Source organism: Ranitomeya imitator, chromosome 6, assembly GCF_032444005.1.
Source record: "Ranitomeya imitator isolate aRanImi1 chromosome 6, aRanImi1.pri, whole genome shotgun sequence".
Lineage (NCBI taxonomy): Eukaryota > Metazoa > Chordata > Amphibia > Anura > Dendrobatidae > Ranitomeya > Ranitomeya imitator.
This window is the reverse complement of record NC_091287.1, coordinates 399,917,020-399,941,649: the sequence shown is the minus strand read 5'-3', so window position 1 is coordinate 399,941,649 and position 24,630 is coordinate 399,917,020. Positions and strand designations below refer to the sequence as shown.

The 24,630-nt window shown below is 44.8% G+C and overlaps 2 protein-coding genes across 4 annotated transcripts in view; one reads left to right on the top strand and one right to left on the bottom strand.

Moving 5' to 3' along the window:
* NPC1 (NPC intracellular cholesterol transporter 1) overlaps positions 1-10,271 on the top strand; it is a 110,256-nt gene extending 99,985 nt beyond the window's left edge. The window contains exons 22-25 of the mRNA XM_069731203.1: positions 920-1,151; positions 3,113-3,226; positions 3,455-3,617; positions 9,539-10,271. Of these exons, the coding sequence (XP_069587304.1) occupies positions 920-1,151; positions 3,113-3,226; positions 3,455-3,617; positions 9,539-9,621 (592 nt within the window). The 3' untranslated portion in view covers positions 9,622-10,271. The remainder of the gene's footprint in view (positions 1-919; positions 1,152-3,112; positions 3,227-3,454; positions 3,618-9,538) is intronic.
* Positions 9,939-24,630, bottom strand: part of RMC1 (regulator of MON1-CCZ1) — a 61,741-nt gene continuing 47,049 nt past the window's right edge. Inside the window, exons 17-20 of one of the 3 annotated variants that reach the window (XM_069731204.1) lie at positions 23,771-23,875; positions 12,327-12,395; positions 11,535-11,760; positions 9,939-10,091 (exon numbers count right to left, since the gene is read on the bottom strand). In XM_069731204.1, the coding sequence (XP_069587305.1) occupies positions 10,012-10,091; positions 11,535-11,760; positions 12,327-12,395; positions 23,771-23,875 (480 nt within the window). In that variant the 3' untranslated portion in view covers positions 9,939-10,011. The remainder of the gene's footprint in view (positions 10,092-11,534; positions 11,761-12,326; positions 12,396-23,770; positions 23,876-24,630) is intronic. The other 2 variants (XM_069731205.1, XM_069731206.1) reach the window with 2 other exon arrangements.

Genomic DNA, 24,630 nt, shown 5'->3' with positions numbered 1-24,630 from the left:
GATGTTAAACTTTGTTTAAAAAATATAGATATTATGGTAACATGAGGTTTGTAGACAATTAACAACGAAACAGAAGTTCAGGGGCCACCTCTGATCAGGAGATTGCGGTGCTATCTGCTTAAGAATCCCAATGTTCTGGCTGTTAATAGTCATACTAGGCACTGATCAAAGACTAATAATCTGCCTCCAACCTTTTAACTCTTTAGTGCCCCTGCCTATAAGGTGTTTGGGGGGAGGTAGGGAACTACATCCAGTTCACAAGTTGCATATGTCCCAAAATGGCACTGGAAAATACAATTCATCTTGCAAAAAAAATCAAGCCCACATAAGTGTATATCAAAGGAAAAATAGAAAGATATTTCTCTCTGAATGGAAGAATAATAAATGGTTTCTGAAAGCAGCATAGAGTAGGGACAGAGACCTGATCTCTGTACTTTGGATAAAACACTGATTTATCTTGCTGTGTCCCTCCTAGTCAGATAATGTAGTGACTCGTATGTGAAACAGCAAGCAGTCATATAAGTGACCCCATGCTGGAATCTAGCTATCTGCTGCACTTGTATTTATTGGTAATTGGGAGGGAATGTGGTGCATTGCTGTACACAGCCGCTGTTGCAGACTAGGGATGAGCAGACCCGACCTTAACTTTAGTCCCGATGTTTGGTTTGGGTACCAGTACTGTACCCGATCTTCAACCAAACCCCATTGAAAACAATGGGGACCGGGACAGTAACTGTCCAGTACGAAACCCGAACTTTTAAGTTCAGGTTCGCTCATCTGTATTCCAGACCAGTAACAGCTCTGTCAGGCGCATGCAGCATATGGGAAAGCGACCACCTCTATATCTACAGACCTTCTTAGGTGAGGTGTCTATGTATTAGCTTTGTGTAACTTTTCCCATTTTCTCCATCCTTTTCAGTGTTTTCTATGTGTTTTACGAGCAGTATCTGACTATTGTGGATGACACCGTGTTTAACCTTTCCGTGTCACTGGCTGCCATATTCTTTGTGGCTGTGATCCTGCTTGGGTTTGAAATGTGGTCTGCTGTTCTGATGTGTTTCACCATAGCAATGATCCTTGTCAATATGTTTGGGATCATGTGGCTCTGGAGCATCAGCCTAAATGCGGTTTCTCTAGTGAATTTGGTTATGGTGAGTCCTTTTTTTCCTTTTGTCACGTTACACCTTAATTCATCATCACACTCCACTAAGCAAATTATATACAGTATATGGTACATTCCTCAATGTTGAAATTGCAACGCAAATAAGGAAAAGACATGGTATTATGAAAATCAAGGCTCAATAGACATGATCATGGTATGAAAAAATGAAAACTCCATTTTTTTGAAACCTCCCAATTTACTCAGGACAGTGTGTGAGCAGCCCACACACTTGCACACCGTGGCATGCTATCGGTGAGGTCTTTAAACCTTTCCCAACACCCGCCGTGCATGTACAGCACAGGTTGGGAGCCGACTCGCATGTGAAGCCCACCCCATACCTGGCTGATGATGACTGCGCATCACAGCCTAGATCTATTTCTAACAGCCACGGGTGGAGCTGAGCTACGCCTGTAACTACTAACCTGTTAATGGGACTCAATCGTTCTGTGCCGACAGTACAGGTGCTCAGTGCTTCATGGCAGGGCCAACAATTTATATACACCTTCACATCTGTTTATATTCAATCACTCCCCATCCTGCTCTTGCACTGTGAATCAAAGAATAGGTGGGGGATGGGGAGGTGAGAATGTGGGAAAACAAGCCGTATGAAAGCGTATTTAAGGATTGGCTCCACTGTGCAGCAGCGGGACTTAGTTTGAACAGTCATCTTGCTCTGACAGTCCCTTTTTAAAGGGGTGTCCACTCCTAAGACAACCCCTTCTTAAACTAAATGTTTGGCCTGATAAAATAATAAAGCTTATACTCCACTCCCTTGATGGTTCCGTTCCTGCGGTGTCGGCACTCGTGGTCCTAGGGCTGTGATATGGTGGAATCACACGTGATGCCCAGCTACCAATCAGCGCTGGTGTCACTGTCTCTGCCTTTGGACCAACTGAACATGAAGAGGAAGTCGAGGCTGCTTCTGATCCCTGGCGTCCTCCTTATGGTCAATTTGTCTGAAGGCACAGATGGTGACGCCAGCGCTGATTGGGTGTCGGTGTCACAACACCGCATCGCAGCCTCAGGGCGAGCAAGTGCCAACACTGTGGGAAAAACACTGGCACGGGAGGTGCGAGTATAATCTTTTATTTTATTGGGGCTGAACATTTAGTTTAAGAAAAGATTGACCTAGTGGTGGACAGATATGTAAGGAACTCTTTCAACAGTCATTCTGTGCTGACAAAGTACAGGTGCTCGGTGCTTCACAGCGATGTCAGCTTTTTAAATACACCTTACCATCTACTTACCATCTATCTCTGCCCTTCTCAGACTCTAGGAGGCCAGAGCTGTCAATCGGACAAGCAGGTGGGAAGGTGTATGTAGGTGATTGGGCCTCCCACCTCTTTGGTTTCCATCTCCCCTCTTCTCTGGCTCTATCAAGCCTGAGCTGTCAATCAGAGAAGGGGGTGATTGAGTCTCTTTAAATGCCACTTTCAAACTCCGACACAGAGGGAATGCCATACCAGTCCTTCTCCCAGGATTATGCTGTGTGGTGGCATGATATATAGTAGCCAGACCCCCTTTAGTGTTAATTTCCAGTACATGCTACTGTGAGCAGCCTGTATGTCCTAAGCGTGGTACCATGGCCTGCAGCATCTCGGGACTTGGGAATTTTATTAAATAGTAATTGTAAAGGAAGCTGCCATCAGCAGATCTTGATGTTTTGCATGTTCAAGTGCATGCCCCGTGTCGGGACATTCCTCAGAAAATCTTTAACCGCTTTGCGATATGGAAAAATTCAGTTTTTGCATTTTTTTGTTTTTACTACGCCTTCTTTCAAGAGAAATGATTTATTTTTCCAGTTAGTAAATTACAAAAGTGCTTGTTTGTACAAATACTTTTAATAAGGTTATTCACCTCTTCATTGACATGTATTGTTAAAAGTTAAGGTAATAAAGGTGTACAAAAGGCACAATTGTGCAAGCAGTAACCAGTGTGCTTGACTTGCAGTGCTGTGGGATCTCGGTGGAGTTCTGTAGTCATGTGACACGGGCGTTTTCAGTGAGTACAAGAGGGAACCGAGTGCAGCGAGCAGAGGACGCCTTGGCACACATGGGCAGCTCGGTGAGTCATGTTCCCTTCAAACTGGTTTTAATTAAAAAAAAATCAGTCAACATCAAAATGGCTGTACTTTATATAAGACAGCAGCAGGGTCAGGTTTATGCTGTACACCACTGCCAGCAAAAATATAATGGGTACATATATAGTTAATGCTTGCAGAGGTATGTGATGTTACAGAAATGACGGCTTTCTTGTTTAAGACGTGTCTGATTATGATATTCTTGTTTCTAGGTCTTCAGTGGGATTACTTTGACTAAATTTGTAGGTATTGGGGTGCTCGGCCTGTCCAAGTCTGAGATATTCAAGGTCTTCTACTTCCGCATGTACTTGTCCATGGTGCTGCTGGGAGCTGCCCATGGCCTCATATTTCTGCCAGTTCTTCTCAGTTACATAGGTGAGTGGTAGAGCTGTGACGTCCAGGAAGAAGACTTGTGGACATTTACGTTCTCTTGAGAATGTGTTTATTTGCGAGCATTGTCCCATGGACATTTGTTGTATTAATAAAGCATGTGTATGTCAGCAATCTCAGAGATGTATTTTTGTAGTAGACTTTGGGTATGCAGCTGAACAATGTACAAAAGCCTTAATTAACCGTTCTTTCTAGCTCCATTTACAGTTTTTGTTTTTTTTTGGGGGGAGGGGACGCACAGAGATTGTTCTTCTGTATGCATTTCTATAGGAGAATCTTTCCTTTGGCAGAACATTTTATAGATGACCTAAAATGAGGTCCTTTCTCTTGACTCCTTCTGTGTTATTACTTTTTAACTAATATATGCAATCTCCATCTGAAAAAAGAAACATTTTTCCATAGTCCAACTTTACGGTGAAGGCCTGACTCATTAACACCCTGTGTATTTAAACGGAACGTGTGAGCAGGGTTGTGCTCAGTAACCTACAGTGTCAGGTCTGCACCGTTATACTGTATAAAATGATAACTTGGTTGATGAAATCCGTCTTGTGGTTGTTTCTTAATCTTTATTTTCAGTTTTGTGTTAATGATATGCCCGATCCCTAAGGCGGGGTTCATGGATGTGTTGCTCTGATTATATATTCATAATGCAGACTGCTGACAGGTCACTGACCCGCCCCCTAATTTGCATAATGAATACCATCAAATACTGAATAAAAAAAAAAAACCCGCTTCTGCAGGCTGGTGCCGGCCATGGCACCTGCACTGCAGCATCGTATGGTTACTGTGCACTTACCATGTTTTTCATATAATAAGACACACTTTTTAACCCCCAAATTGGGGGTCCATCTTATAATGTGAATGTACCTTACCGGTACCGTTGCTGCAGGCCGGGATGAAATGGTGTCCGGTGCTGCTACCCAGTGCTCTGCAGGCGTCTCAGGTGCCCGGTGGTGCTGCGGGGGTGGCCGGCAGTGCTGCCCTGTGCTCTGGTGGTGTCTCTGCTGCTGCTGGAGCGCGACTGGCGCTGCCCGATGCTGCTGCGGCCCACCCCGGCAGTCCCATGGTTTCCTGTGCAATGGAGTCCGGTAAAATGGCCGCCGGGAGAGCGGCGCATGTGCAGATGGAGATCTCGGGAGATAAGATTTCAGCGCTGAAATCTCATCTCCTGAGATCTCAGTCTGTGCCACTCCCCCGGCGGCCATTTTACCGGAGTCCACCTCACAGAAAACCATGGGACTGCCGGGGCTCTGGCATTTCACAAAATGTCGGCAGAGCACTGGAGACCGACACAGCCTCACTGGACAGCGCCGTTCTGGCACCTGCAGCCCCAGAGACACTAGCAGAGCACTGGGCAGCATTGCCAGACACCCTTCATCCCACTCCTGCCTCCTCCAGCAGCGACCCTGGGTCCCCGCTTCACCGCAGCCACCACCCCCGGTAAGCAATAAGACGCATGGATTATAAGAAGCAAAAATTTTTTCCCTATTTTTCTCCTCAAAATCTGGGGTACGTCTTATATTGCGACAAATACGGTACCACTTTTTTTTCAGATTTACTTGAGCAAGAAAGTAATTTTGAAAATGGTGCCAGGAGCGCCTGCGCAGTAGCAGCTGTCGGATCTATACAAACCAACAGCTGCTACTGTGCAGGTGCCCCTTTCAAAATAACTTTTTTTTTTTTTTCCTCAAGTAAATCTGAAAAAAGGGATAAAGTGCACAGTAACCATGCGATTATGCTCCAGCGCAGGTGCCACAGCCGGCACCAGCCTGCAGAAGAGTTTTTTTTTTTTAAGTCAGTATTTGATGGTATTCATTATGCAAACTAGGGGGTGGGTCAGTGAGGAATCTGTGACCTGTCAGCAGGCTGCATTATGAATATATAATCAGAGAACCCCAGCCCCGCCTTAAAGCACAAGAATCTCATTAGCACAAAACTGAAAATAAAGATTAAGAAACAGGCACAAGATGGATTTAATCAACCCAGGTATTATTTTATTCAGTATAACGGCACCGACCTGACACTGTGTGTAGGTTACCGAGCACAATCCTGCTGGCAGGTTCCCTTTAAAAGTCCACGAGTCCAACTTTCTCTGTTGGTTACATTCCTAAAATATCTTTAAAGGGTTGGACACTTTTTTCAATCCTGGTGCCGCTTTCCAAATAATTGCCTTGCTTAGATCCCTGTATGGTATGCACTACTACATTAGGTCATTTGCCAGCACCACAATTATGACACTTAATTCCGTAGTGCTTCTTCAAAATCCTTAACCACTTCTTTTGGCTTTCAGTTACAAAGGTAAATTCCTAGTTCCAGAATCTGGATAATGTCTGTCATTTTCCAATAGTGAGCATTTGTAAAAAATCTCCATTTTAAATCCAGAAAAAAATTACATTTTTCATCCTTATGGCATTTTTTTTTTTTTTTTTTTTTACAAATGACCATTACCCGTATGTATGATGTGGTTTCTCCTCCAAGATCCATTACAATTGATGTGTAACGGTCTTCATTTTTATTTCATAAATTAGTTTATTTTCATATGTTGTCCTTATCTATCTTGGAGAAATGGACTTTACTACTCTTGGATTGATCTTTCATTTTCAAATTTCTCAATTCACGGGTAAATCTGTATTCCCTGAATACCGATAATCTATGTAGTGGTGGGGAGGAAGGAGCTCTGCCTCAAGTTCCTCCCTCCTCTCCGCTACATACTGCGGGTTAGTCTACTGCTATCTCCGTAATGTAAAGCACCATCTTCACTGAATACGATTTTACCCAGGATATGAGCCTGATCAAGCCAGCAGGAGAAAGAAACATATTTCTCTGATTACAATATATCTTAAGTCTATTTTCATGTGAACTATTCATTTTATGAAAAAACAAAACCCTGTTCCTCTTTAAAGTGAGAAACTGTATTTGATTCACTTTGCACTCCTATTGATAATGGGGGAGTCGGATGAAATATGGATCCAATAGGTGTGGGTTTTTTTTCCGTAAATGTGCAGAGCAGCAGTCCATGTAAAAAGTCATGTGCATTACAGTCATTTAAACCCATTAAATGTATGCCTTGTGTAAATCAGATGAACTATTTAATATTCATCCTGTCCTCAAACGCTGTATTTATCAATTTTCCTCGCCCCTTTAGATAAATGGGGCCGAGCAATGAATCTGCCACTACATATGGCTATCGGTCACTAACTGACAGCCAGTTGGCTTATGTAAGCGGTCACACAGAATGCTCATGTTCTTATGATTGGTCTGTGTGCATAGATTACGGTGGGGCAGCACATTTCCTCCTACTTACAGAGCGATATTGAATTATAATTCCACATACCTGACAAACAAGCACTTTGCATTTTTTTGTATTATTGCCAGCCAGTTTAGATAAACTGATTAGTCAGGAAGGGGTCCTATAAGGCTATGTGCACACATTGTGGATTTTGCTATGGATCTGCGGTAGCTTTCCAAGCGTTGTACAGTACCATGTAAACCTATGGAAAACAAAATCCGCAGTGCACATGCTGCAAAAAAAAAGCGTGGAAACGCAGTGTTGTATTTTCCGCAGCATGTCAATTCTTTGTGCGGATTCTGCAGCGGTTTACACCTGCTCCATAATAGGAATCCGCATAAAATCTGCGGTAATACCGCATGTAATCCGCAGTGCGGTTTACCTGCAGATTTACCAAAATCAGTCCGGAAAGATTTGCACCACTTTCCGCAACGAGTGCACGTAGCCTAAATTCTTATTTCCCACCCTCACTTGTAATGAAATATTCAGCCTGGCTCAGTAGTGATGCTGGCATGTGACCAATGAGCCCAGTCATTGGACTGTAGTGGTCACCTTACAGACAATGGGATGGAACCATTGGATACTACTGGATCGCAGCGGTATATATAGAGTAATTTTGTCTTCCATTTAACGGCCCTATGTTAATTTTGGACAATGAATCATGTCAAGAACACGCAAAGAATATTGAATTTTTATTTCACATTTTACATAGTTTGTTTTTCAAAAAAAGTAAACTGCTGCCCATGCATTGTGTGACCAAATCTGTCTTCTGTATGCAATGGATGCAATTAAGAATACTGCTGACCGTCAGGAAATTAGTCCAAAAAGTGACCTCACTGTGTGTGGCACAATAGCCCAATGTATCGTACTGCCAGCACCTTAGGGATTGGTCACACACTGCTGGTTTTCTGAGGAGAAAACCAGCATTATACAGAACCAGCAAAGCAAATGAGACTTGTGTAATGTCACTGCTGCAGGCTTGAAAGCTCAAACTTTGTCAAATACTTCATTTGAACGGGGTGAAAAACACTGCAAAAACACTGACCCTTTACTCCTGGTTTTTTCCTGCAGCAAAAAAGTACATAACTTTCTGCTTCCATTTGCTTGTTACACATTCTTGTCCAACAAATTACAGATTAATTAGTTCTGCTGTAATTTAAGGGTCACTCCTCCTCTCATCAGTTTTTCCTATTAATATATTGCAGTAATCATATTATACAGCACTGTGCATTTATAATTGCTCATTTTGCCTTTCTACCCAGCACATTCTTCCATTCCCACTAAGTCTCATACAGGAAAAATTTACCTCCTGTTCCTTCATAGAGCGTAAAAGGATTGTTAGTCAGTTTTTAACCACATTAGTTGTAAGTTACTGCAAAAGTCCCTGGCAGGGGGGATGAAGGAGCAGCAGCTGGATCAGGGGGTGAAGAGGGGAATGATGGATGCAAGGAAGAGAGAATTCTGGTTTATAAATAGAGCAGAGAAAAGAGAACTTTTTGGGAAGAAAGGCAAAATGAGCAATTGTAGAGTTGAGCAAATTTGTTCGGGTCCCTGCAAGCTATAATACTTACTGAATAAGCTGCAGAAGGAACCCGGATAGCTACGGCTGATCAGCTGCATGTGTCGCGGCTGTGACAACACAAGCATTGAGAGCCTGTTTGTTGTGACTGCTACAACTGCATGTGTTGTGTGACAGAGAACAGCCGGCGCGCTCCAGGGTCCCTCTGCCGATTATTTGGTAAGCGCTATAGCTTGCTGAATAAAGGTACCTTCACACTAAACGATATCGCTAGCGATCCGTGACGTTGCAGCGTCCTGGCTAGCGATATCGTTCAGTGTGACAGGCAGCAGCGATCAGGCCCCTGCTGTGATGTCGCTGGTCGGGGCTAGAAGGCCAGAACTTTGTTTCGTCGCTGAATCGGCGTGTGTGACGCCGATTCAGTGATGTCTTTGCTGGTAGCCAGGGTAAACATCGGGTTACTAAGCGCAGGGCCGCGCTTAGTAACCCGATGTTTACCCTGGTTACCAGCGTAAAAGTTAAAAAAACAAACACTACATACTTACCTACCGCTGTCTGTCCTCCGGCGCTCTGCTTCTCTGCCCTGTGTAAGCACAGCGTCCGGAAAGCAGAGCGGTGACGTCACCGCTCTGCTTTCTGGCTGCCCGGCGCTCACAGCCAGAGCAGAGAAGCAGAGGGCCGGGGACAGACAGCGGTAGATAAGTATGTAGTGTTTGTTTTTTTAACTTTTACGCTGGTAACCAGGGTAAACATCGGGTTACTAAGCGCGGCCCTGCGCTTAGTAACCCGATGTTTACCCTGGTTACCGGCATCCTTGGTCGCTGGAGAGCTGTCTGTGTGACAGCTCTCCAGCGACCAAACAGCGACGCTGCAGCGATCCGGATCACTGGAGCGTCGTTTAGTGTGAAGGTACCTTTAGGAGGGACACAAACAAATTTGCTCATCTCTAATTGTAAATACAGTGCTATATGTTAGGAATAAAAACTTTGAGCGGAGTGCTAGTTTGAAACGTCCACTTTGCAATGGCTGTTAAAATGTCTAGGACCCTTTTAGTGAGGATTTGACTATATAGTAATACCATGTATTTTTTTTCCCTAGGGCCAAGAGTGAACAAAGCTAAAGCTCAAGCTGCACAGAGGCGAATAAGGGGCACAGAACAAGAGCGACTTCTTTACCACTAGTGTGACTGATGGACAATTCTATCCCTGGAAGAAGGGTTACACATCACGACTGAGCAAGTGTGGTAGCGGTCAGACTCTGGAACAGACTCTACCAGGACAGCAGTGTTACAACACATACTTGAGGGGTTTAATGAAGTTACATTTTTTTGATACTTTTAATTTATGGGAAAACCAGATGTTTTTATCAATGCAAATACCAATGCAAGAGATCCTGCTCCTTTTATTTCATATTTGTCAGAGGATGAAATAGTATATTTTACTAATTGACTTGCTGCATTAACTATTTTACATAAAACATACTGAAGAAAACAAGGCAATTTTATACCAGGAGGTGTATGAACTTTTATTAATACTGGAATAAATAAACTTTCTACAGCTTTTGTATGTAAGCTAGGAAGCAGAGCTCTTCAGCAGGGACTGTTCACCAAAGAGTTGCTTGAAGAAGACGACATGTTCTTCACAGTGTTCTCCTAGATGGAAGACAAGAAGCCGTGAGCCTGGACATCTGACATCTGCATCCCCTAGCAGCAGTGGTTTTTAATGAAACTCTGGAGTGGATGGAAACTGACCAGTTATAATTTCTAATTAGTTTTATTTGTAAGGGAAACTAAACTTTAATTACAAATTAAAGAAAAAAAAAACTTACACAATGGTCTCTTTAATAAGTTGTTACATCTGTAAAGGCATCCTACCTAAGTGATTTCCTCCAAACACTTCAGCTCCTTTTTATCAGTATTTATCAGAAATGTCATACCTCTAAGTCACAACTTGAGGTTATGCAAAAACACTGACTTGGTGTTTGTTAGTTTTTCTCAAGTCTGGCAAAATGGGCATGACATCATGGCTCATCTAATTCATGATAAACTGGCATATCTTACTATAGTGCCCGACTTGAGTAAGATTTGTGTTAAGGTGCACTGAGGCATGTGCCTCAGGATGACTAGGCGTGTTGAGTCAGATGCTCCCAATTTATGAAGACCAGTGTGGTCACAAGTCTTTATTTTTTTTTTTTTTTTTTTTTTCAAACCACCACTCCAGGTATGCAAGATAATCTTTTTGTGGCACTTCTAATCGTAGGTCCCTGACATTTAGTCTTATACTTGTCTGCCAGCTGCTTCACCTTTTACTTGGCACTGCTCCAGGCCCACAGCACCGTATTGTGGCCTCAACTTCTGCCCGACCAGAAATCCGAGTTAATGCAAGTTTGCGAGCCACAACAAGGCTCTGACTTTTATTGAAAAAAAAAATGACCTGCAGCTCATTCCAGCAAACAATGGAATGATTGGACAGGTCACTGACTGACATGATCTGCTGAGTATACGACTTGGGGCAGGGACCTTGGTTTGGAAGCAGCGCTCCACAGCTGCAATATACATATATAAACCACTGGAGTGCTGCTTTAAACAAATAGCTGTACTTGCCCACTCCAGGTCCAGCAGTGAATCTCAACTACTACTGTTATTGACTACAGCACTGAAGTCACGTCTACAGCGCTCAGCAGTTCTGTGTAAGTTGACAGCAGGAGCAACCTTGCTCTTTGGCAACAACCAATGGTAGGGGGGACCATAGCAGAAATTCACAGGACCCAGGGTGGGTGAGAAAAGCACAGTATATTTTAAACTTTGAACATGAGTAAAGCCCCAAAAACACTTCACTAAGATGCATTACAGGCCCAGTGTACACATTAGAGCAAATGTCCTACAGTCAGTATGGACTTTCCCACTCAGAAGAACTGGCACCAAGTCATCAGCTCCATAGCCGTGAATTCTACAAGTTTGGTGCAGAAGTTTGAGACTATTTTGCTCTGTTCATATGAACAGTTGCAGATTTATCCACAATTTCTGCAGTAAATATAAAAAACCAAAATCTCTCATAAAAGGGTAATGCAAACATTTGTCAATTCGACAACTAACCTGGGGTGAAACTAGAGTTTCCACGAAGACGCAAGTTTCTTTGTTCAAAAAAGCGGAAGACTGTATAAAAAAGCATATCATCGCTGGTCTGCTTAGCTGCGTCTAAGAATTTACGGGCGGAGGCGCCGTCATGTCCTCCAATGCTGCGTACAAACCTCAGAGCTGCCAGAACCTGGTACTTTGATAACAAAACCTCAACAATTTCATCATTTGCCGTGGACAGTCTCTGTAAAATGAAAGCTTGGGATCAGGAAATTAAACAACTTTGCAAATAATCTGGATTGAAACAATCTTACTGCTTATCAGATCCCTGTGTAATCTGATCCTGCACATTTTGTATTTGCCTTCCATAAGCGAGGTTTGCAAAAAAAAAAATTATATCTATAACATCAGGATTCAGACGACAATGTATCTAGTCTGACTGCAGAGTCTATATGGAGCCGTTTAATGAATATGGTACATTTTAATCACATGTAGTAGTCTGCATTAGATGCAGATTTGTTACCATGGAACAGGAACCCAATGTTGCTACAGTATCTAAAAAATAGCACATACAGCCTCCATTCACACAGATGTCACCTCTCCTAGGCAGTGGGTGGAGGTGTCAGAGCCCAACCAATCCACAAGTTACCACCCCTCCTGTAGATGGTTTGTTACCGGATAGCCCTTTAAAATTCACCCTGTGATACTATATGTAGTTGTTTGGAACTTTGAAAGTATTTTGCTGCCAGCACTTTAGTCTCCTAATATAATAATCCACAAATATAACATGTTTGGCAGCCTATACTTTACCTTCAACATATCGAGGGAAAGCTGATGTGCTGGAGGGTAAACACTTTCTAAAGACAGCAGAAGGCAGGCCTGGAAACAAAGAGCACCGTGCATCAACATAATGGAGACAGATTTCTCTATATTTACAGTAATGCATAATAGTATGTAGACTGCACAGAGTAATCTACAATGTGGTATTACAGCACGTACAGATATCCCTGTAAAGTGATGATCAGCCCACCAACCCTCTGGCTTGTACACCGTAGATGTAATCAGTCTGGGTGTCAAGATGGCGACATATTAGAATGCTGTGTTAAGGGCTTTTCACAATACTTTCCCAGTAACTTCTGAAATTGCTGAAGACTACCTTTTTTTGCATGGCATTATATTTTTCACCATTTTGTCCACTAAGAACGTGTGGGAACACTCTCCACCCTTCTCATGAATAAAGCTTTCCCAGCTCAGAAAATAACTTTCTGGAGTAAAATTCTGTCATAATGAGGACGGTGTTCCTCGTGTAAATTGCTAAGTAGCAAAGTTCTGGTATACAATCAACATGGCTTATAAACAGAAATTAAGTTGATTATTCATTTCCCCCCAAATCTGTTGTATCCGTGTACAACTCCAAATAGCACGCCAAAAATCCTCATAGGTTTAGCAAATTACTGAATGGCATGTCAGGAAACCCTATGTATTCTAACTGTAGATTAGGAAAATAGGTATACAACTATTGTGTTAGTTTATAATTAGCTGCTGTGAATGCCACCGTAAGGGTTTCTAGCGTCATTTCACTGCTCACTTGCCAATTTTAAGTTTCTCAAGATAGAGGGGAAAACAAGTCAGTGGTAAGGTGCATGTCTCATGTTTGGCCCCTACAAGATAAACGAACCATTCATACTTGTCTCGCAGTCATTCTGTGCTTATAGACTTCCTTTAAAAAGATGTATTTAGAAAAAGATCATCATTTTTAAAAAAATGAGGGTACAAAACCTCCATGGAACAGGCCAAACCAACCAGATAAAGGAAAACTGGAAGCCACACACCAAAAGTTGATTACTTCTAAGTCCATGGGTGCGATGTTTCAGTTCCAATATATGAACCTTACAACCTTTTAAAGGGGGGAGGGGTTTAGAAATGTATGTACAATGGCATTTATGTACAGTGGGGAAGAGCCAATCAGCTCACCACTCTTGCATTTTGATGTTCCTCTAGGTGCCAGGTAGTTTATGATCACCATTTAGCATAGAATTAAATGATCTAGCACATCCAACTTTCAGTGGAAATAAAAAAAAAAAAAAAAAAAAAATATATATATATACACACACACAGAGTTCTATTTCATATGTGTACATAAAGTGCCATAAATGACAACCATTTGCATTTTTGCCCAATGAGTTTTGAGGTTTTTTTTTTTTTTATATAGATTTTCAAAAAATGCCTTAAAGAAGTTGTCTACTACTAAGACAGCTCATTCTGAGACTAAATGTTCGGCCCTGATAATATAATAAAGACTATACTTGCCTGCAGTGCCGACGTCACTGTGTTCACCTTCGTACGGTACGAACTGAACATGAAGAGCCAGTCCGGGCAGCAGCTGATCCTGGACTTCAGCTTTAAGCTCAGTTTGTCTGAAGGCGGAGTTCATCACTGCTAGCTCTGATTGGGCACCAGGCATCACGTGTCATTCCACCGTATCACAGCCCGGGACCGCAAGTGCCAACACCACTGGAGCACAGCCAGCACAGTAGGGAAGTATAGGCTTTATTAAGGTACCGTCACATTAAGCGACACTGCAGTGATATAGACAACGAGCCGATCGCTGCAGCGTCGCTGTTTAGGTCGCTAGGAGACGTCAAACACTAACAGCAGAACGATGCAGGAGCGATCCAGTGACGTACTTATCGTTCTCGCTGGTTGTTCGCTCCATGAAAAACCATTGCAGGCATCGTTGCTTTTGCTGTCAAACATGACGAATCACGCCGACCTGACGACCAAATAAAGTTCCGGACTTTCAGCTCCGACCAGCGATGTCACAGCAGGATCCTGATCGCTGCTGCGTGTCAAACACAACGAGATCGCTATCCAGGACGCTGCAACGTCACGGATCGTTGTCGTTCTCATTGGTAAGTTGCTTAATGTGACGGTACCTTTATGTTATCAGGGCTGGGCATTTAGTTTAAGAAGGGGTTGTCCGAGCTTTAGTGACAGAGTTTCAACCTTCCTGACCAGGCCAAATTTTAGAAGTCTGACCAATGTCACTTTATATAGTAACTCTGGAACGCTAGAAATCTGACCAGTGTCACTTTATATAGTAACTCTGGAGCGCTTCAACAGATCCCACTGATTCGGAAATAGGTTTTTCATAACATTGTACTTTGTTAGCAGTACATTTAAGTTGATATGTTTTGTGTTTATTTTTTGGAGATATCTGAATTTTGGTGAAAATAGAGGAAAAATAGCAATTTTTACACTTTCAATCTTTCCTTAAACAAGTTCATCATGCTGTGAACAATATTTAATATACCATTTACTTTATCTCTACATCCGCATTGTTGTTCCAATGTCATTTTATTAGGATGTTAAAAGTTTAATATAAATTTCTCATTTTTTCAAGCAATTTACAAAACCCATTTCTCCTTCGCCTCATTGGGGGACACAGACCGTGGGTGTATGCTGCTGCCAATAGGAGGCTGACACTAAGTGATACAAAAAAAGTTAGCTCCTCCCCTGCAGTATACATCCTCCTGCTGGCTCTCAGCTAACCAGTTCTTGCTTAGTGTCTGTAGGAGGCACATGGGTCTGTTTCAGACCCCAACGTTTTTATTTTGTTTACTTTTCTGTAAATTTTTATTTTTTAATTAACAGAGTGAAGGGGGCGACGGTTCCTTTCAAGGTTCCGATCTCCCCCGAACCATCAACAGGCAAGCACGGCGAGTATACCTCCCCGTACCCTTTCCTGCGACGTGGGAAGCCATGCCTGAGCTCTCTTCAGGGGCGACGGTTCCTTTCATGGTCCCGATCTCCCCACACCAGCAGCAGGCGACCACATGGAGTGTCGCCTCCATGTATCCTCTCCTGGAGCCAGGCCTAATGCCGGACAACTGGCTCTGTCCACCCGGAGACTGAGCTCCGTGGCGTCCGAGCAGCCCGCACTGTCCCACCACTGTGAAAGCGGATGGCACAAGGAGGCGGATGGTTCCTCTCCACCTCCATAACAAACGGATGATGGATTGAGGCTTATCCCTGCACCGTCCACGCTGCACAGAACAGCGCTGAAACCCACATCCGCGGCAGCTCCATGCCGGGACACGCACCAATGGTGAGTGGATCCATCTGCAGAGGGATATTCACATGCTGACAGGCAGCCTCAGTCACTTCCCTGTGGCCCACCTCTCTGAGGTAACGCTCTGGATGGCTGCAAAAATTTAGTCCCCGGCTTCGGCCGATTTGTAGGCCGCATCCTGGAAGTCTTGCCTGGAACGACCTACTGGTGACTTCCGCCGGCTACAGAAATTTAGGCCCCGGCTTAGGCCTATTCAACATCGTGTCTGTGGCTCTGCCCCCCAAATTGGCGCTTCTCGCTCTCTGCGAGATTTTATCAACTCTGCAGCTCCCGGTGGCCATCTTGGTCCACCCTGCCAGCTCACACTGGGGTGACAGTATTTTTTGCATTAAAGGGGCACATCGACTCTACACCAGTACCCGGGTAAGGAAGTACCTGGTCTTAAAGGCGCATGACCAGTATTCCCTGGTCTTAAAGGCGCATGACCAGTATTCTCTGGTCTTAAAGGCGCATGACCAGTATTCTCTGGTCTTAAAGGCGCATGACCAGTATTCTCTGGTCCTAAAGGCGCATGACCAGTATTCTCTGGTCTTAAAGGAGCTTGATCAGTCCGAGAAGCCCTCCGCCGCCAACCCCAGCTTTATCCTCTAGTTCCCCTCAGTTGACTTCTTCACTGACCAATCCATGGTTATCTGACCAAGAGATTGAATCCCTCTGTGTACCCTCTCTGTTTGGAGTGCTCGCAGGACCAATATACATGGTCCCTATCCTACATGGGAGCCGTCGGCTAGCAGGGGCCGCAAATATTCTAGAAACGTGCAGGCATCTAGAAACATACAGGCATCTAGAAAACGGAAGTTTTTCGTTTTCTGCTCCCTCACCAATGATTTGATGACAACAAGGCTCTGAATATGGATTGGATATTGCCTGAGCTTGCCAGAGCTTCAGAGACTAAACTCCCTCGAGAGCATTTGCCATTCAATTCGGATAAGCGATTCACTGGACAGAAGCCTCTACGTGGGATGCCATGCCTGTTTTTTAAGGGCGACGGGTCCTTTAAAGGGCACCGATCTCCCCACACCATCAACAGACGAGCACACGGAGTATCGTCTCCATGTTTCCTCTTCTGCATCCAGGCCTAACGCCAGACAACCTGTCCTGTCCACCTGGAGACCTGAACTCTGTGGACATATAGAGGCACCCTTTTTGGCGTACGAGCTCCCCCCTCTGCATCACCACTATTTAGTGGATGATGCAAGAGGGCGGACAATTCCTCTCCACTTCCCTTTTAAGAGGTTGATGGATCGAGGGTTCCTAGTTTTTATCTCTGCACCGTGAAAAGAGGAGATGGCAGAGACTATGACCTGCTGGATGCAGCCGCACATTCTGCCATGGGGCAGTTTAACCGGGTAGAATCTCCTGTGGTATACCTACCAGTATCCCTACCTGATGGGTCATCAATTAAAAATACCACGGACTGTCAGATAGCAAATCTGGTCCGTTCCGTCTTGCGGCTTCGGGTCCAGCGCTCTATCCTCCCTAGTGGCCGCATGGATTGCTAGAGCAATGGTCTCCTGGCTGGAGACCTTAACTACCTTGATTCACACCAGCAACAACTGGCCAATCAAATCTTTTGAGCGGGAGACTTACAAAGGATTGTATAAGGATTGTCCAGCACAGTCTAGATCTAAGGGATCTTGGTTCCAAACAGGGGAACGAAAAGTAAGATCGACCCTGGACCTCAAATTTTAACAACCTTTGACATGGTCCTCCTTCTTTGGATGGAGTCCCTCCGCTCAGCCATTACTTCAACAGAAAAAGGTGCAGTTTCCGGCATCCATCGACATTCGGGTTGCTTGCCCTCTGCAAAAATTCCTTCGCCTTTCCATTCATCAACAGCATTTTCAAGTCACAACCTTGTCCTTCGGCCTTGCTTCCGCACCCAGAGTGTTCGCTCGGATCATGGCGGATGTCATGTTTCTCTTGCACTCTAGAGGCGTGCTCGTCCTGCCCTGTTTGGTCTGTCTAGCCGCCCTTCCAGGACTACGCGGAGTCGTCTATATCTCTTGCGATACCTTCTCTCCTGGGCTGGCAGCTACACTTAGACAAGTTCTCCTCATTTCCAGCCCAGCAGATATCCTTTTTGAGGATGATCCTGCACACTTCTAGAAGGATGGTAATTCTTCCTCGAGACAAGGTCATGGCCCTTCAACAGGGAGCTAGCGCAAGGAGAGTTCTGAGGACTTGATTACTCACCCCCTCATTTCATTCGATTTGCTAAGAGAGTTCTGAGCAAAAAATGGTGACGACAATGGAAACGGTTTCCTTCGCTCCGCTCGTTTTCAGCAAGTCAAACAGACTTTCAGACAATAGTATCTGAGCTCCTTCTTCATCCAGGGCCTTTCTCCCGGTTCAATGGTTATTGGTAACTTCCAATGCCAGTCTTCTTCTCCCCATCATTGTTCTGGAGATCCGAACGGTAGTCTTACAGCAGGTCCACTGCCTTCTGGCGGGTCTCCCTATCCGAATTCAATTGGATAATGCCACGGCGGTGCCTTACGTCAGTCATCTAGCAGGTACCCACGGTCAGGCGCCATGACCGAGGTACCTCACTTTCTCTGATGGGCCGAAGTCTATTTTTCGGTGATCTCGGCAGTATATATCCCAGAAGTAGAACTCTGAACGGCAAACAAATTCAGCCGTCAGGGTTCCGCCTCAAGTCAGTGGGAACTTCACCCCGAAGTCTTCCATCAGATCTGTCCTTACTGGAGCTCTCCAGTTGTAGGTGGGATGACATCCAGACTGAAGGCCAATGTACTAGAGTTCGTGGTTCGGCCTCGAGATCCAAGAGCCATCGCTCTCCATGCTCTGGTTCTGCCGTGGTACCAGTTTCCATAACTCTCCTTCCGAAAGCCTTTCAGAAGCAGAAAGGGGCCCCAGTGATCCTCAGAGATCCGCACTGACCATGTCCGTTTTTTTGTTTGCGGAGCTAGTATCTTCTCGCCTTATCGCAGCACAACCGCAAGTAGGGACTTTCTCACAGGGAGTTTTCACACGTAGTTCTTCCCTATCGCATACCGTTAGATCATTGGGACCTTATTATTCCTAGGAGCCTTACAGTAGGCTCCTTTTTCATCCGGGCAGACTTTACTATCAGGGAAAGTCGTCCCGTTCTCCTCTGCGATATTCTCACTCTGACGAGTCTTCGGAGCTAGCTTCTCTGCTCTTTCAGACTTTTTTCCCTTATTTCCTTCGAGGCAAGGTTGTCCTCAGGCCATCTCCATCCCTTGTTACCAAGGTGGTACTGTATTACCACTGTTATGAGGGCATAGTTCTTCCCTCATCTCTTTTGGCTCCAGTCCACAAAATGGAATAAGATCCCCCATATTCTGGACGAAGTGAGTGCTCTGAGTAGGTACGTCTTGAGGACGGCGTCCTTCTGAAGGTTGGACGTTTTATTTGGGCTTCCTGACGGTAGAGGAAGGCTTCCTGACATTTTCAGGAAGGGTTTAGCCGTTTCATCGACCATGATAACATGTTGAATTCTTTTCACCTTCCAGGAGTCCTTCCGTGCTAGATGTCAGCCTATCTCCCTGTCTATCAAGGGTTCTAGGCACCAGGCGTCAGCAAGGCACGCCTGCAAGCTTGCGGATTCCTCCAGTCCGCATGCATTCTTGAAGCACTATAATTCCCACACTTCCACAGATTTGAGTCTGGGCAGGCGGACTCTGGAGGCCGCGGTGGCGCACTTGTAAGTAGCGGTTACACAGGGCCTGATCTGTTGTTGTCCCCACCCAGGGACTGCTTTGGGATGTCCCACGGTCTGTGTCCCCCAATGAGGCGAAGGAGAAATAGGGATTTTTGTGTACTCACCGTAAAATCCTTTTCTCCGAGCCATTCATTGGGGGACACAGCTCCCACCCTGTTATTAGCTTATGATTGTTTTTTATAATCTGACATGCTATACTCTCATATATAATATGACATGCTATACGCTCATATATTGTTATTGATCTCCTACTGCTTTTGCACCGAACTGGTTAGCTGAGAGCCAGCAGGAGGGTGTATACTGCAGGGGAGGAGCTAACTTTTTGTATCACTTAGTGTCAGCCTCCTATTGGCAGCAGCATACACCCACGGTCTGTGTCCCCCAATGAATGGCTCGGAGAAAAGGATTTTACGGTGAGTACACAAAAATCCCTATTTCTCCAGGTGCTACACAGGCATGAATACAAAAAAAAAAAAAAAGTACTCTAAAATGTTGCTTTAGCTCATTAAAGAAAAAAAAAAAAAAACTTTTACTTTTTCTTAGCAAAAGAAAATGGACCCCACTATTTGTCAACCAGTTTCTTATGAGCACGCTGATAGTTGTCTGGCCACATGTGGCCAGAAAACTGTACAAATGGCAGAGCTCAGAAGGGAAGAGGCTCCGTCTGAATTTTGGAGCACAAATTCGGTTGAAATATATTGCAAGCCCCATGTTGTATTTGCCCAAACAGCAGAAGACCCCTACAATTTACCATATTTTGGAAACTACACCCCTCAAAGATTTTATCCAGGTGTATCATGAGCCTTTTGAACCAACAAGTACTACACAGAATTTGATAAGATTGTCAAATTAAAAATGCTCGATTTTTTTTTTACATTTCCCCCCCCCCCCCCCAGGAAAATGTTGCTTTAACCCCAAATGTTTCACTTTTGCAAGAGGTAAAAAGTGGACCCCACAGTTACCCACTTTCTTTTAAGTGACAATACTCCACATGTCAAAAAGTTCTGTTTGGACACACGGCAGGGCTCGGAAGGGAAGAAGCAATATTTCATACTTGAAATATAAAATTTGAATGGAATAGATTGTATACACCATGTCTTATTTGCAAAGCCCCAGAGTTACCAAAAAAGCAGAACCCTCCCCCCCCCCCAGTGACCCCATTTTGAAAACTAGACCCATCAGTACATCCAGGGGTGTGTTGAGCTTCTTGAGCCCATAAGCGCTTCACGGAACTTTTTAAAGTGTGGATGTAGAAATTAAAATTACATTTTATCCTGCTAAAATTTTATTTTAGCCCCAAATTCATAATTTTTACAATGGATAATAGGAAAAATAAAGAAGAACAGACCCAATAATTTGTTATGCAATTTCTTCGAACATGATGATGCCCCATAGGTGGTCAAAAACTGCTGTTTGGGCACATGGCAGGGTACGGGACGGAAAGAGCGCCATTGGATTTTTTGGGGTGCAAGTTTGTCTGAAATTGATTGTGAATGCCATGTTGCAGTTACAGAGCCCCTGACATGCAAAAATAGCACCAATCCCCCACAAGTGACTCCATTTTCAAAATTAGGACCCCTCACGGAATTCATCTAGGGATGTCCTGAGCATTTTAACCCATAGAGTATTCACAAAGCTTTAACATTTAGATGTGAAAAGAAAAAAATGCCATTTTTACACTAAAATACTGTTAGCACCAAATTTATTATTTTGTCAAGGAGCAATAAGAGAAAATGGACCCCAGAATTTATGCAATTTTTACCGAATATGGCCGTTCCCCATATGTGGTTGTACACTACTGTTTGAGAACATGGCAGGGATTGGATGGGAAGGAGCGCTACTTGGCTTTTAGAACACAGATTCCATTTGAATAGATTGAAGGCTCCATTATCCGAGCCCCTGAAGTAACAAAACAGCAGAAACCCCCACAAGTGACCCCATATTAGAAACTTCACTGGTTAAGGAATTCATCTGAGGGCGTAGTGAGTATTTTGAAAGCATAAAAGGCTTCACAGAATTTTATAATATTGGGACGTAAAAATACATTTTTACCTCGAAAATATTGTAATTTCTTTGTTGCAAATTTGCCAGTTACACAAGGGTAAAGTCGGTGAAACTGGAACCCAAATTTATTGTGCAATTTCTCCCAACCACGGTGATGCCCCATATGTCCTCAGAAAATACTGTTTGGCCACAAGTCAGGGGTAATAAGGAAGGAGCTATATTTGGCTTTTGGAGTCTTAGAATAGTTTGTGGAGCCCCTAAAAAAACAGCATAAAAACCCCAAAAGTGACCCCATTATAGAAATTGCACCTCTCAATCTACGGCTGCAGAGACTATTTTGTAACATTCATGTCAGGCTTTTTTTCTGGAGAATTGCAATATATGCCAGTTTTGTGCCCATATATTGTATCGGGCGCTACACTGTATGAGGACACATTCTGCCCAGCCTGAGCTTCTGGAGAAACGTACCCTGTAAATTGTTCAGTGCACTCTCCCACATACAGGAATACCAAACGTGGCTACGGTTCAGGCGCAGTGGGGCTCAGAAGAAGAATTGGATGCACAGATCTCACTGCATATTTTTGTTTGAGGGGGTCTGGTGGGGGTATTGGAGCTTATTTTGTTTGAGATGAGTTAAGGATTTTATTGGTAACATTTTGGGGTAAATAACATTTTTTGATTGCTTCAGTATAAGGCTGGGATCACATTCTTTTGTTCCATGTTGGGATTTCCATGTGAATCCCACAAAAATGCTATTTAGATGATACCCCCGATTGAACCACTCATTATAATGAGGGAGGAGTCTGTTTTGTGTCTGTTCTGGTGGTATCAATCTTTTTAGGCAATCTTTTGTAGTATAAGACATCCCCCCCCATAGGCAGAGCCTGTAGTATAAGGCAGAACCCCCCCTCCCCACAGGCAGAGCCTGTAGTATAAGGCAGAACTCCCCCCCCCTCCCCACAGGCAGACTCTGTAGTATAAGGCAGCACCCCCTCAGGCAGACTGTAGTGTAAGGCAGCAACCCCTCTCAGGCAGACTCTGTAGTGTAAGGCAGCAACCCCTCTCAGGCAGACTCTGTAGTGTGAGGCAGGACCCCCACAGACAGACTCTGTAGTATAAGGCAGCACCCCCACAGGCAGACTCTGTAGCATAAGGAAGCACCCCCCCACAGACTCTGCCTGTGGGGGGGGGGGGGGGTGCTGCCTTATACTGTAGAGTCTGCCTTAGGGGGGTTTGGGTGCTGCCACCTTATGCTACAGAGTCTGCCTGTGTGTGGGGGGGGGGGGGTGCTGCCTTTTACTACATTCTGCCTGTGGGGGGGGTGCTGCCTTATACTACAGTCTGCCTGTGGGGGGGGGGGGGGGTTGGGCGAGAGTGGGGTTCTGCCTTATACTGCAGACTCTGTAGTATAAGGTAGCACCCCCCCACAGGCAGACTCTGTAGTATAAGGCAGCCCCCATAAAGAAAAATAAATACCTCTCTTATTCCTTGTTCCTGCGCTGCTCCCGCTTCCCTCCTGACCGCGGGCACCGGGCAGTGATGTCATCGCGCCCAGTCAGTGACATCAGAAGCTGAAAGGGGGATGATGGGAGGAGTATAGCGCTCCTTCCCTCATCAATGCGGTCAGCTGCATCGGCTAGATGCAGATACAGCTGTCCCTACGATGACAGGTGGGGGACCCACTACTGGCACCGCCCCCCGCCTGCTCAGGGGCCCCATGGTGGCCAGTGGCAGAGAAGGGAGATCGATTCTCCCTGCTCTGCCGCAGAATGTAACTGTATCGGCGCGCTGTGCACACCAATACAGTTACAGTATCTCCTGGGCCACAATCACTGTGGGGTCCAGACTGCGCAGGCGCGTCATGCTTGCGCAGTCTATTAAGGCTTTGGACAGAGTGATGCTCCCACCATTATATTATAGATGACACACACACACAAAATCTGTTCTGTTATACAACCAGTTTATTGTAAAGGCAACAGTATACGATGACATTCATTATCCTAGAGAACAGAAGATAATTAGTGATGAGCGAATATACTCGTTACTCGAGATTTCTCGAGCATGCTCGGGGGTCCTCAGAGTATTTTTTAGTGCTCGGAGATTTCGTTTTTCTTGCCGCAGCTGAATGATTTACATTTGTTAGCCAGCATAAGTACATGTGAGGATTCCCTAGCAACCAGGCAACCCCCACATGTACTTATGCTGGCTAACAAATGTAAATCATTCAGCTGCGGCAAGAAAAACGAAATCTCCGAGCACTAAAAAATACTCAGAGGACCCCCGAGCGTGCTCGAGAAATCTCGAGTAACGAGTATATTCGCTCATGACTAAAGATAATTGTATGTAAGATTTAAGAAAGTTAGAAATGGAGGCTTAAAGCTGCACCAGGAAGGTCATACAGATACATACCAGAGGCTTGGAGTCGCTCAGCACGTGATACTGCAGGAACTGGTGAAGCATATAGAAGAGGTTGTGATGCACCAGGGTTTTAATCACCAGCTCATATAGATAGTGCTAGAAAGAAACACATGGGATTAGCACCATTTAGTGATATGAACGCCATATTTTCACTAGCGGGAAATACCTCATCACCCAGTGTTGGTGCATGAACCACTACGAAATGCCTGTACGTAAAAGGTGTTGTCAGGTTCAAATCGATAAGTCTGTAGTCCCTCTGTGTGACTGCAGACTTAGGAATCCCCCAGGACACGCTCTGTGCGCTGCAGGGATTTACCAGTTTCTGATCTGGGACCAGAGGGTGTGTATGTGTTATACATAGTCCCAGCCATTGCGCATGACCTCACCTCTATACACTTGTATTGATAGAGGCTGCACCTGAGTCGCCTGCCAGGACCGTAGGGTACTCGGTACCAGGACCATTACGGCGAGCCAGTCTGTGGCCCTGGGCACCCATGATAAAGGGATAGTCTTTAAAGGGGTTTTTGAAATCAAGAAAATTCATGACGGCACCTGTGGTATTCGGTCAGGGGTGACCAACGCTGCTTAAAGGGGTCCTCTAGGGTGATGTTATGGCAGCCAGATGGTATAACTTCCCAAAGGTGAAGTAGGTCCCCAGGGCTGCCGGTGAATAGATGGAAGATGGTGAGTGGTGCAGTAAAGAACAAAGGACGCAGTTGTGCAGTCCTTACCTGGTTTACTGATGGTAGCAGGCAGCCACAGTCCAGGGCACCAGATCACAGGTACAGGCAGGGTCCGACCGGCTTGGAAGCGAGTTCAGAGTCCCCTTTAACCAGGTGGAGTTAAAAGCC